The sequence below is a fragment of the Nicotiana tabacum genome, chromosome 15, assembly GCF_000715075.1.
Source record: "Nicotiana tabacum cultivar K326 chromosome 15, ASM71507v2, whole genome shotgun sequence".
Classification (NCBI taxonomy): Eukaryota; Viridiplantae; Streptophyta; class Magnoliopsida; order Solanales; family Solanaceae; genus Nicotiana; species Nicotiana tabacum.
In genome coordinates, this window is record NC_134094.1 from 19,653,787 (window position 1) to 19,667,667 (window position 13,881).

Below are 13,881 nucleotides of genomic sequence, written 5' to 3' on the forward strand. Positions count from 1 at the left end.
ATTATATGTATAGAAGTTTTAAATATATTTAATACATAAAAATATTTATGGTAGTGTAGTTTATAATAAATATTTCTTAAGCTTTTTCATAGTTTTATCTTTTAACATATTATTTCAAACTTGGGCTTATAAGTTTTGGATGCTCCAATAATTTTATAGTCCATAAATGTTAGTAACTCAAATAAATCCTAAACCAAAATCAAATCAATACTAATGCTAATAAAAGACATTCAATTCAATTGTACTATGAATGAAAATAGTGTTGGATATCTATTTTTTAGTTTTTTCATGGTTTAGATAAAATGTATAACTTATTTTTCTTTCAGTGGTCATGTAAATAATAGTACTTATTAGTCATAATTTTAAATTATGTTTGTTTTCATTATGGCTTATTAATAATATTTATTTTATGCGATTTTATTATCTTTATTGTTTAATATTTTAGTACAATGCCATGACTCATCTCATATTTATGTTATTTTATTGAAAACATCTTATATAGTTCTGTCTTACTAGGATTAAAGAAATATTTTGAGCACAAATTTTATGTTTTGTGCTATGAAGACTTAATGGGGAAAAAACCGAAAAAATTCTAAAACTCGAGATTAAAAAAATCCGACTTTTATTGATTTGGTTGGGTATTTAAATTTAATAACCTGATCCAATTTGTTTGATTTGATAATTAGAAAATCCGAACCAACTCGACTCATATACCCCTGGTTGTCCTTGTCCATATGACTAATGGGACCGTTTACTTTTTTGGAAAAATCTAGTAAGAAATGGATAAAACAAAATTACCAGAAATAGCACTAAGCAACACACAATTTTAGCTTCCGTTGGATGTAATAATTTCATGCCCAAAAAAAAGGTTGAAAACTTGAAGATGTGTATTGTTTGATTACGTAATTTATTGTTATGGACTGCATGAATTCATATGTCATTGTTATAATAGATAGCATTTACATTATTCTTTGAAGATATAGACCGACGTCCAACCAAATTTGAATGGGCCAAACCGACACGTTCCGGGTGAAATTCAAAAATAGCCAAATTTACAAGTGATAATTGAAAAATAATTACAGTTTCAAAAGTAATTGAAATTTAGCCATTTTTCATGTAAAGATAAATTTGAACGAAAACTCTTTAAAATCCGAAAAATATTCCAGCATAATATACTAGAGTTCAAATTTTTTACATGTGAACTTCCAGCATAATATGTTGGAAGTTCATACACATGTATTCCAATCTCCAGTATATTATGCTGGAACTTTCCGTGTTGCAGCAAATAGTGACTATTTTTCAATGACGTTGCAAACGCTGGCTATTTTTCAATTATCAGTCCGAAAACTGGTTAGCCCGTGCTTATTTTTACACACGTTCCTAATAATAAATACTTGAGAAAATGATAAAAATAATCTCTTATGTTTGAGAGTAGTTTCAAAATAGTCTGTTAAGTACGCACTGAGCAATTTTAGTCCTTTTAAGTTTGTTAAAAGTTAAGATTTTTTGTCTCCATCAAATACTTAATAATTTATGTTCGTTAGATTTGAAAGAAACTATGGGAAAAAATGGATTTAATCTTAAACACTAGGAATGTCCCATCAAATCCGAAAAAATACAACACAAATTGTACTAGACACCAAAAAGATACCAAAAAAAGCAGAAATTATACCTTAAAATCCTGCACTAGACTCTATAAATAGATCAAAATTATCAAAAACTACAAAAATTGTACCTCTAAATTTAAGTTCTCACCAATTTTATTTTTGTTTTTAACAGTTCCCGTCAAATATAATGGACAAAGTTCATTATATATTTGACAGAAACCAATAACATTGTCAAGGAACTATCAAAAACAAGCTCTCTACTTTTATAAGGAAGGGATAAGGTCTACATACACATTACCTTCTCCAAACCCATTTGAAAGATTTTACTGAATTTGTTGTTGATGTTATTGTTGTTGACAGAAATCAATAATATTAACTACTCACAAACTTAAAGGACCAAAATTGTTATGTGCATACTTAAGGGTAGGTTCAAAGTTTATTGGCCGCACTAAGTTTGTTTACATAGGACAGACCAACTAATAAGGATAAAGCGCTCTTTACCGAAAGGTTTCCACTCCAACGGTTCAAATCTAAATTTTTTGAATTAAAGTTGAGGGATCTCAATCATCTCATCTCAGTCGTCTAAGTATTCATTGTCACTACAACACTCACCTTTTGAAGCTCGAGTTGAGAGGTGCATCAGTAAAAAAACAAATTTCTGTCTAGGCAAATTAAAAAGTTAAAATGATATTGGAATTCATTGAGCTTTCACCTTTCAGCATATTAGCAAATTCATGTTATTCAAATATATAAGTCTAGAAAAAAAGAAAAAAATCAGAAAGCTAACCTCAAATCTGCATTAAAAATGCTTGTTTCAAACTTTCCAATATATGTCACAACATTAAAAACAGCCCGGTGCACTAAACTCCCGCTATGCGCGGAGTCCGAGAAAGGACCGGACTACAAAGGTTTATTGTAAGCAGTCTTACCCTACATTTCTGCAAGAGTCTATTTCCGATAAATTTTAAAAGCTGCACCGAGTTAGGGAAGTCCTAAATATTCAAAATTAGATGACATAAACAAGAAAGGGGATTATAATATGCAAATCAGACCAAAAAGGTCTTAATTATTAAATTATCAGAGAACTAAGAATAATATATGTTCTACGAATTAAGACTCTAATCCACAAGCAAAATATATACTCCATTAACTTACAATTAGTATTTCATCCAATGACTTGAACTAAAGCGACATGAACAATGATACTCATATAGCTAACTCCAACCTGTCAAGGCTTTCAGCTTCTTGTTATAGCAGTTGTAATAGTAGTATTAAAGGGCAGCCCAAGTGCACTAAGCTCCTGCTATGCGCAGGATCCGGGGAAGGCCGAACCACAAGGGTCTATCGTATGCAGCCTTACCTTGTATTTTTGAAAGATGTTGTTTCCACAGCTCTAACCCCTAACCCTAGTCACATGGCAGCAACTTTACCGATTGTAATAGTAGTATTAAGAAAACCTTTATTCACCCATTGTTAAGGCTTCGCGTGTGAGCTTCATCTGCTTAATATCTATGTCCTCAATTCACAAAAGATGTTTCAAAAGAATGAAAGCATATGCAGTTGCATGCCAAAAAGGGCGAGAGCACATGCAAGTTATTTCCAAGGAAAACTAGCCCTCGGAATCCATTCAGAGAGCAGAAACACAGCTATAAAAGGTTTATTCATCACCAAGAAAAGTTGCGACATACAGACGGTGAACGCAATCACACAAACATCGATTGCTTCCTTACACTACTACGACACACGATTCACCATAACAATTCATGTGAGTATCACCCCTACATAGTAGTCTACTAGGTAATACCAAACACGCAATCCAAACAAAGAAAGAAACCATTAAGATATCCAAAACACACAATCCAAATGGAACTCTACAGTTGACGGACAGACAATACTTAACACGGAGTAGAATATGTCGCGAGGAGTCCTGAACTCTACAACATCAACACTTCAGAACCTGCAACTCCACCTCAGTTTTCCGAGCTGTAGGAGGCCTCACCAGATGATGAACTCTCTAGCTGAAGCAGCTTCATCTCCTCATAAGCCCATTCGAGACCAGGACAATAGTGGAGTGGTGGATTGAACCTGGTGTCAGAGATGTCATCTGGCAGAAAAGCACCGTTTCTAATCAAGAATTTAATTGCTTTCTTCTTTCTCTCTTTAGCAGCATGATGGAGTGGAGTCCCTGAAACAACAAAAGAGACATGATGATAACAGTAATGATTTTGAAAGGAAGAAACAACATAGCCTTTATTTTTTTTTTTTACTAAGAAATAAAACATGCACTTACATGCACATGCACCCTTGGCTCGAGCATCGATATCAGCACCTCTCTCAAGCAATTCATCCATAACTCGCACGTGACCTCCCTTGGCAGCAAGATGGAGTGGGGTCATACCATATGATTTAGGGCCCCCTGCCATCACATTTGCATCCATGCCTTCATTAAGAAGTCTTCTAACCTGTCCCAGAAAAAAAGAAATACAATCATATAACATACGAAACCTAGACCAACGTGAAGATTGCACATGACAGGAAAGAATCATTCTATTACGGCACAGGAAACTTTATCAAAAAGAAATGGAACCACACAAAAGTTTTGGAGAAAGAAAAGAATTTGTAACCGAGTTTTCTCCAAAAATTATAGTATAATACAGGACTGTGTCTGTTAACTTCATCAATTAAAAGCTGTGAAGCAAATCCCTCACAATTCTTAACTGTCATCAGAAATGCTTAGTAAGGCTGGGTTTGGCATAATAGAAATCCAATGTTCCGCTAAGATGGATTCATCTTTTACACATACTGGGTTCAATATGAATCAACTGACTTCTTTGTCCTTCATAATTTGCCATGAAATAGGCAGGGGCAGATTTACCTTAGGCCAAACAGTGTCCCGTGACACCGCTTCGCCAGAAAATTTTACTAAATACCTATATAAATAATACGCGAAAGGAACAAAATACGTAAACACAGTATGACACTGCTTGGTCAATCTGGACTACTCGGGCCAATGTTAAGGGGCTTCAATGATTGAGGTTAGGATCTGGAGTTCGAGCCTCAACCAATGCATTTTCCTTTTTTAAAGTTTTGGAGCTACAACTGTTAAAAAATAATAGAGGAGTTGGCAAGTTTCGAACCCGTGAACTTCATCAAAACTTCAAAACATACGAGTCACCGAGCCAAAGCTGCTACTAATGAGTTATATTCCCTTAGCATGCTTGAATTATGTTTATTGTTATGATCTAAATTATTCTTCTTTCTTTTTTGCAATGTCGTTTCAAATTCATCTGTTCACTCTTTTAAACGTGACACCGCTTTGTAATTCTTTTTGCATACGCCACCGGAAATAAGAGCACCTATCACAAATAAGTCGGCCATGAGTAGGTTGGTTGGGGGAACACGCTGCTTTGGAGGAGATATAAGACATTTGAACCAAATTGTTCTCAGTTTGTTACTACGATTTACTGGAACTGTTGATTTACAATAGTCATGATTTTTTTTTAGATTACAATAGTCATGATTTTGTGGATCATGAAGCACTCCGTTTGTTACTACAGCGAAAATCTGTGTGCTCTGAAGAAATGAAACAATTTACTTAATACCCCTTATTTTAATGTGTTGGCAAGGGTATTTCGATACAAAAGAAAAAAGGAGACAATGCTAACCTACACAGCTACATAATAGGTTGACAAAATCCCGTACTAGCTGGCATCGGCCACACAAGTCCTCTATATAGATGTTGACTATTTTTGCATTGGCCATCACCATACCATAACCCTCCTCTTTAATTAAGCCCTACGATATAATCAAAGTGCTTCGATGTTGGACATTTTTCCTAAATTATCATCTCCACAAATAGTCTTGTTAAGATAAAACTGCAACTCATTAAGCTAACTAGAACGTATTTGGCAAAATCTCTACACACTAATCAATTGCCCAATAGCAAATCATAAATAACAGAAACGTTTCATCGATCAAATAAAAACTGAATTAATAACATCTGATGCATAAAATATAAAGTACCTGTTTCAGGTCACCCTTCCGAGCAACAATGTGAAGAGGAGTCCAACCACGATCATCTGTATCACCTGCAGTCATCTGCATTCTCCTCGAGCGTCTAATTAAACCAACCCTATCCTCCTCCATTTTTCTCTTTCCGCCTTCTTACTAAACCAAGTTCCAATGGTCAAATCTTATTTGCCCCAAACAGAAACAAGTACCTAATGAAAGTAAACTCTTTTTCTTTTCCTTCTCACGAAATCTCTTTTTGACAAGCCCAAAGATTGAACTTTTATCTCAGTTACTGAATGTTGATTCTCAAAATCAAGACCCTTTACATAATTGAACCTAAAAAGCACAACTAAAATTAGGATATTTCAAACAAGATTGATCTTTTTTTCCAATTTCAAGAAAAACCCAGAAATAAGAACTGATACTTTGCTCAAAACACCCTTTAATTTACATGATTAAGGGACAAAGAACCCAAGAATTTTGAAAGCTAATCAACAAGTCCAAAGACTGAATCTTAATACTCAAAATCAAGCCCCTTTTACATAGTTGAACGCAAACCACAGGAAAACTAACAAATTTGAAGGAAAAATAAAACTTCTTTTCCCAACAAGATTGATCTTTCTTCCAATTTCAAGAAAATCCCAGAAAAGTTTTAAGGGGTTTAGCGAGAGGAATGATTAGCCAAGTTGTAAGGACTGAAAGGGTTCAAACCAGGGCCAAATACACGAAGATTTGTAAGTTTGTTGAACACATACGATGAAGTGAAACGAAGAAAGGCAGAGATTATCATTATCAATTTAATAAACCACACAAGAATTTCTTTTTTTTCCTAAATAGAATAGGAAAAGGGGAAATTAAATGAATCCTAGAGGAATTTGGAATGAGTTTGGAGGTTGCATATGTGTTGATATGGGAGTCGTAGTGTTTGATTTGGGAGTTGAAGGAATTGGGGAATTGGGAATTGGGAGGAAGAAAGAAACCCTAGAATATCAAAGGATGGTAGAGAATGGACGGTATGGAATTTTGTTGGGAGTTTATATATGTAAGTTAAATAAGCGCATTTTGTGGTCCCATGAAATAAGATTTGATGCCTTATTAGTCCAAGTTCTATTTTGCGTCCAAAGGCTTCTTTTCATCTAGGAGCATTCTTCCAAAACAAATAAATAAATAAACTTGTGTAAAAATAAAAAATATTCTGATCTGCAACCGCTAATTAAAAAATAGTCATGTTCGCAATAAATTTTCGTAGTACGAAAAAATAGACTGCAACAAAAATAATATGAAGAAAAGGAGATTTTATTGATGAATATTTGTGAGTACAATTCTATGTATCCCTTGATTATCCTCTCTGAAATTATGCGTGATTCGAGGGCTTGAGAAGCGTCTTTCTCGAATATAGGATGATGCAGACCTACTTGTGATGTATTTAATCGCCAAGAAGATCGAGCAACACTTTGTTGTTTCGGGTAGATCTCCGGATGCCTTCACCAATTGCGGAATGCTCTTCTCCAATTCTGAATGTCCCAGAGAGTTATATAACTCCTCTATTTATAGTTGTAGATGATGGACAGTCCAGCTACATATGAACTCTCTTGCTTGATTCTGATTGGCTCATGTGAGTCATCAAATTTATCACAAAAGCTATGTGATAAGCTTGCTTGTGATTGGCCAAGGCATGTCATTTTAGACAATTGGTGATTCTTGACTGATCACTGTTTTGGACTGGGATTGCCACATCATTTAACACGTGGCACCATCTTGTTGGCTTTGAGTTTGACTGGATGTGCCATGTTACTTGACACATGACATGAGTCTGGGCCTCAAGATGAAATGGACCTTGGGCTTGAAAATAATAAAATGGACTAATTTAATTTGTAAAGTCCAAATTAGTTATTTAACCCAATTGAATTTAATTCAAATTTTGTATGAATTAGACCCAATAAATTTTATATGTCTACAAATACCCCTACTTCAACTCTTATCATATTTATAGTATTAAAGACTTGACATGAAGTATACATTAATCCAATATAATTGAAATTAATCATAATATATGGCACCTAATGTGTGACAACAAAATTAACCAATTCTATGGCTGCCTTATATAAGATTTTGGTTAAAAACAATAGATGACCCAATCCCCCTATGATGTATCTACTCCATGTAAGACTACAAGGTGATTTTATTAACCATGATAGAAACAATATCGCAGATAACACCAAAAAAAAAAGGGAGTCATATGACCCCAAGGATTCTGAATTATCAACAGCAACGTAACTCCTCCAAATTGAATTTAGGTCATACTAGAAAAGTCTAATTTGAGTCCCACTAAAAGATTTTTACTTCTGCCGCCTCAACAAACTTATAAATAGTAGAACCTCGTTAACAAGAATAGTTAACTTTTGGCTTCGTCTCATAGCAGACATCATTATCATCAGCCGAAACCTATCTCAAGAATTCCCTTTCTCTTGCGCTTTTCTTTTTGTTTGCTCTTGTTCACAACTTTTTTTTTCAGGCACCGAAGTACCAACAAAGGAAGTTCAAATTTGCAAACTTTGAGCAATGGAGATTGTTGCTTTGACATTGAACTTGCCATAGTTTAAAGCTTCGCGTCGTAGGCGTCGCTACCTATCATGTCGATTCGAACTCTGAGTAGATACTACTTATTTTTCCATTTTCTTTAAACCAATCCCTTATTATTTTCCTTGCGTGTTTCAGGTACATATCCGCTTAGGCGATTGTCTCTTCTGTTCAAAGAATCTCATAAGGACAAAAGCATCTCTATCATCCTCTGCACCAACAGGTCACCCAACTACAGGCACTAGTAGTTGCAACGATGATTACGTGAACCATAGATAATGTTGACGACGAAGCTGCCTATGGCATTGATGCAATAGAGCACTTCTTTATTAAATATTGGAGTCAGTGAATTGATGTGCCATTGACATTGGAACTTACTATTGAGGCGAAGTGCAACATCTTGACGCTAAACAATTATGTGAAATCAAAAGCTTCATGTCGTCTACATAGATATTTATGAGTCGATTTAAAGTGTCGTGTTGCTGAAACGTCGTGCTATTGGCACCAAAAATATTTTCCTTTGCAGGATTTGAGAGAGTTCCAGCGATCTTGATATCTCTAGGAAGATGAATTGCTAGCGAACCACTCGTCTCTTTGTTGCGGCTCGGTGATAGAGACACATGAAGTGTCCTTTCAACCTCGGCGGCGAAATCCCTACTCTTGGAGGCTCGGAGAGACCATATTTCATCAGTGGCGAGTGAGACATGTACCATATCGTATCATTTCAGGCTAGCAAGAAAGACAACTAGAGTAGGCCTTTCCAACTTCGGCAAGCAAGCACCTGGCGCGTCTCTGCTGCTTTGACTTTATAGCATTTCATGTTCTTATTGAAAAAATTGTATCTCGACCTAGGAGTGTCCAAACCGTAATCCGCTTAGTTCTACAAAATCAAAACTTGCACCACATCAACATATCGCCAAATTTCATCAGAACAAGTCGGAATGAACTTTCGAAGACGATGCACAAGTCTGTCATTTCGACTTCACAACACTACATGTTGTCATTGTAAAGTACATATCTCAAACTCAGAACGCCCAAATCGCAAGACGTATATGCCATCAGAAATACAAGTTCAAGACCTGCAACACCTGAAAAATTGTGGTAAAATTCCTTTTAGATTGGCGGCAATACTATTCCGAAGTTGCTACTGATGTCTACCTTGCTGCGTTTCAGCTTTGTGCACTCTTGTAACGATCCAACCGATCGTTTTGAGCATTTTTATTCTGTTCAGCTGTTTGAAACCTTGAGTAGCTTCATATGATGTATTATGAATCATCGTTTTGATTTTCAGGTGATCCAGAGTTGATTTAGAAGAATAATTCTCAACTAGAAAGCTTTAAGTTGGAAGAGTTGACCAAGTTTGACTTTTGTGTATTTCACCCCGGGACAGAGTTTTGATGGTTCTGTTAGGTCCGGATGGTAATTTTGGACTCGAGCGTATGTCCGGATTTGCATTTGGATAATTCTAGAAGGTTTCGGCACTAACTGGCGAAAGTTGGAAATTTGAAGATTTAGAAGGTTCATAAGTTTGTCCGCGAGTTGACTTTGGTGATATCAGGTTCGAATTTTGGTTCCTAGAGTTAGAATATCTTCGTTATGTCATTTGAAACTTGTGTGCAAAATTTGAGGTCATTCCGAGTTGATTTGATATGGTTCGGCACGAGTTTTGGAAGTTGAAAGTTCAAAAGTTTATTAAGTTTGATTTGAGGTGCGATTTGTGATTTTTACGTTGTTTGATGTGATTTGAAGTTTAGAATAAGTTCGTCTCGTATTTTAGGACTTGTTGGTATGATTGAATGGGGTCCCGTAGAGCTCGGGTGTGTTTTTGATTATTGGTTGAGAAACCAGTTAAGTTAAGAATTTGGAGTTTGACCATAGTCAATATCGGGTCAAGATGACCTATTTTCTGTGTTTTGAATACGCGAACAGGTTCGTAACATGTTTTATGGTTGAAATACATATATGGTTTGTATACGAGAGATTCCGAATGAGTTTTGGGTGCTAAAACGAAAATTCTTTCGTTGCTGATTTTCTGGTGTAAAATAATTACAAAAATGTCATCTTTGTCTCTTAAATTTTTAGATTTCCTTTAAATCTTGGAAATATCATATCTGCTTCATTATAATGTCAAATGGAGTTATTCAAAAGCCTAACTTGATTGAAATTTCGCAGAAAATCCATTGGAGGTATCAAAAGCGAGTTTCTAGATCATTTGCTATAAGAAACAAGGCAAAACAACTGGGCAGAAATATTTAATATCGATGGTTTGTTCATTTGGTCATATTTTGAGTCGGGGAGCTCGGATTTGAGAAATTTTGGAGGAGATTTTTTACCACATAGATTGGGATAAGTATTCTATACTCATTTTTGGTTATATTTTATGAATCCATCTTCGATTTTGGCATTTGATTGGTGATTTCAAAGTTAAATTTGGAGGGGAGGGGGTGTCTAAAATTTTATAAAGTGATTTTTTGAGTTTTGAACATCGATTCGGAGTCGAATTTGAGTGAAACTAGTATGGTTGGACTCGTAATTGAATGGGTTATCAGATTTTATGAGTTTCATCGGGTTCTAAGGTGCGAGCCCAGGTTTGACTCTTTAGTTGACTTTGAGTAAATGTGTAAAGATTCGACCTTTATCGATTGGGTTTGCTTCCTATGGCATTATTTGATGATTTTGAGTTGCTTTTGGCTAGTTTCGAGCCATTCGAATGATGATTTGAGCTGGATGGTGCTTCTAGTATATCAATTTGGCTTGTTTAAAGTAAGTGTCTTGCCTAACTTTATTGAGGAAATTTTCCATACTAATTGCCATTGTTTGCTACATGCGGGGGTGATACATATATGAGGTGACGAGTGTATATGCATGTACCAGGGTTAATCATACTCGGGGGTAAATTATATGATTAATTGTGCCTTGTAGAATTATGTGACCTTCTTGTTTCATGTCTTACTTGACTTCTAGATTACTAAGAATATGAAATTAAATATTAGAAACCGAGATTTAGCTTATTATAACTTGATTAAAATTTGACGGATTTTTGTGAAACCATTGATGTGTTAAATTCGGCCATCACTATGTTTAATCATTAATACATTGCTACAGCCGTTATTCTTGTGATATTGGATTCTATACTTGAGTTAAAGATCACTTTTGAGACTTGTTAAAATACTTGAATAATAAAGTACTTGAGGTTTATTGAATAGTTATTGGCTTGAAAGTTGTAATTGATATTCATTTGGAATATTTGCTTAAACACTCTCCTTGATGTTATTCATGCTTCCTGCCTTGCTTATCATTGGTATACATATACTTGGTGAGGAAGAGCGTAAAGCACGAAGGGTGATGCCGTGCTATTGTATATACATTATCATGTGAGGAAGAGTGTAAAACACGAAGGATGATGTCGTGCTATTTTATTCACATTATCATGTGAGGATGAAAGTAAAAGCACGAAGGGTGATGCTGTGTCATTTCACTTACATTATCATGATATCATTTACATTATCATGTGAGGATGAGAGTAAAAGCACGAAAGGTGATGTTGTGCCGTTTCATTTATATTATCGTGTTCTCATTTACATTAACATGTGAGGATGAGTGTAAAAGCACGAAGGGTGATGCCGTGCCATTTCATATATATTATCATGCTTTTATATTATCATGGGTTCATGGCACGAAGGATATTTCTGTGCAGGCGAGGACGAGGGACATGCATTATGTTGTGATATATTTTTCTTGTGTATACGTTCATGCCTTTACCTTGAGTTGTTACTGTTGTACCTATGTTTTCTATGTAACTTGTCGTTGTTGTTCTGTCTTTGTTCTCTATCTCAATTGTTGTTGTGTTGCCCATGCCTTCTATTTCTTTAACTTGCAAATATCATGTTTTCCTTCTTGTTGTTATATCTACATCCATGTCGTTCCTCATTTGTTGCACTTTCATATAAGCTTCCTATCATGTTAGTTATTCATGCCTTCTAGTTGTTAGATCATAAAGATCATGATTTCCTTCTTGTTTGTTATATCTACACCTAGGCCTTCTACCATGCTAGTTAGTGAAATTTATATTCTTCTTTCTCATTTACTATCATAATTTCTATGCCTTATATCTAGTCTGTTACCGTTGTCCATATGTACTGCCTTGTTCGTTATTGCTACCTGTGTATTTTTCACTTTGTCATTATTTTTATTTGTATTTCTTTCACCCGGTTGGTACTGTTATACGTATATTTGGTGAGGATGAGATAAATGCACGAAGGGTGTTGCCGTGCCATTGACTTGATATCTTGAGTACATTTCTCACATTATGAAAGTTATGGAGTTACTATCTTGGTTTATTAGTTATCACTCTAAGGAAAGGATTGGTCGAGATATTGGGAAATATTAAATTGTGATCTCTTCTAATACTCATTTATTGCTTCGCATATTCGTTTCGTGTACTCTTTTTTGTTATATTGTAGTATTGTTCTATTGCTACTTTACTTTACATGTTATATCAGTGAGTATCTTTTAACTAAAAAGTCTCGTCACTACTTCACCGAGGTTAGTCAAGATACTTACTAAGTACATAGGGTCGGTTGTACTCATACTACACTTTTGTACCTTATGTACAGATCTTGGAGCGGAGCTGCGGTGGATGATGGGAGCCCACTCTGAAGATGTTCGTGCCTTCCAGGTGTGGCTACCACTTGTCCCTAGGTAGTTTTAAAATTGAATTCAGTTTATGTACATTTCAAACAGAAGTTGTATCTATTTCATATTAGTTTTTGCAATAATCCACTCTTAGTAGCTCATAACTTGTACTACCAGTTCTTGAGATATTGTATGGAAATCCAAATGTAGCATTTGTTGATCACCTTTATTTTATTAGAATTGTGTTAACTGTCAATTGGCTGACCTAACGGGTTGGGTTAGATGCTATCACGATTAATGTATTTTGGGTCGTGACAACTCCCATCGAGAAATTTATATTTTGAGCTTCGGGTTTCGGAATCACGAGCCATCTGTACTGTTGGAAAGACAACTCCGAAACTCAAAAATTTTTAAATACAAAGGCAAAAATCCTTTCAGAACGTCTGCCATAATATTTTAAAGTTGCTACAGACATCTGCCACACTTGATTTCTAAATTTGCGCACTCTAGATAAAGAAAACATATCTTTGGCTAGAAATGTTGAAATCACAAACCGTTTACGCCTACTGAAAGAAGACTCAGAGATAAGAAAATTAGAAATATCATAGAATTATTCCTTCCAGATTGGCCGTAACAATTTCTTGAAATTGTTCTAGACATCTGCCTTGCTGCTTTTTGGCTTTGCGCGCTCCAGTGGAAAAATTCATATCTTGAGCTACAAATCTCCAATTATGATCAGTTTGCGCCATTAGAAAGTAAACTCATAGAGCTGCATCACATATAAATTTTATGGTAAAACTTCTTTTGGGCTGAAAACAGAAAATTCTCAAAGTGCGACCTAGCTACAGTAAACTTTCAGATTCGTATAGTTCCGGCAAAAAGAATCGTATCTTGAGCTAGAAGCTTCCAAATCACAAACGGTTTATGTTGTTGGAAATTAGACATCCAAATCTACAACATATAAAATGTTAGGGGCAGAACATCATCCAGATGGACCGCATTAGTTTTCCAAAGTTGATTCCGTCGTCCGTTGAGCTTGCTTTCCAAC

The 13,881-nt window shown here is 35.3% G+C and overlaps 1 protein-coding gene across 1 annotated transcript; it reads right to left on the minus strand.

The window, feature by feature from the left end:
- Positions 1-3,196: 3,196 nt before the first annotated feature.
- LOC107829437 (phytochrome-interacting ankyrin-repeat protein 1) lies at positions 3,197-6,634 on the minus strand. The gene is made up of 3 exons (XM_016656898.2): positions 5,631-6,634; positions 3,898-4,069; positions 3,197-3,792 (listed from the first exon to the last, which is right to left on the minus strand). Exons 1-3 carry the CDS (start codon positions 5,751-5,753, stop codon positions 3,578-3,580), a joined length of 510 nt encoding a protein of 169 aa, XP_016512384.1. The 5' UTR covers positions 5,754-6,634; the 3' UTR covers positions 3,197-3,577.
- Positions 6,635-13,881: the final 7,247 nt, after the last annotated feature.

Coding starts and splice junctions, on each gene's coding strand:
- LOC107829437 (XM_016656898.2), bottom strand. CDS start 5,753: ATGGAGGAGGATAGGGTTGGTTTAATTAGACGCTCGAGGAGAATGCAG. Junction 4,070..5,630: donor GGAAGGGTGACCTGAAACAG/GTACTTTATATT, acceptor TTTCTGGGACAG/GTTAGAAGACTTCTTAATGA. Junction 3,793..3,897: donor AGCCAAGGGTGCATGTGCAT/GTAAGTGCATGT, acceptor TTGTTGTTTCAG/GGACTCCACTCCATCATGCT.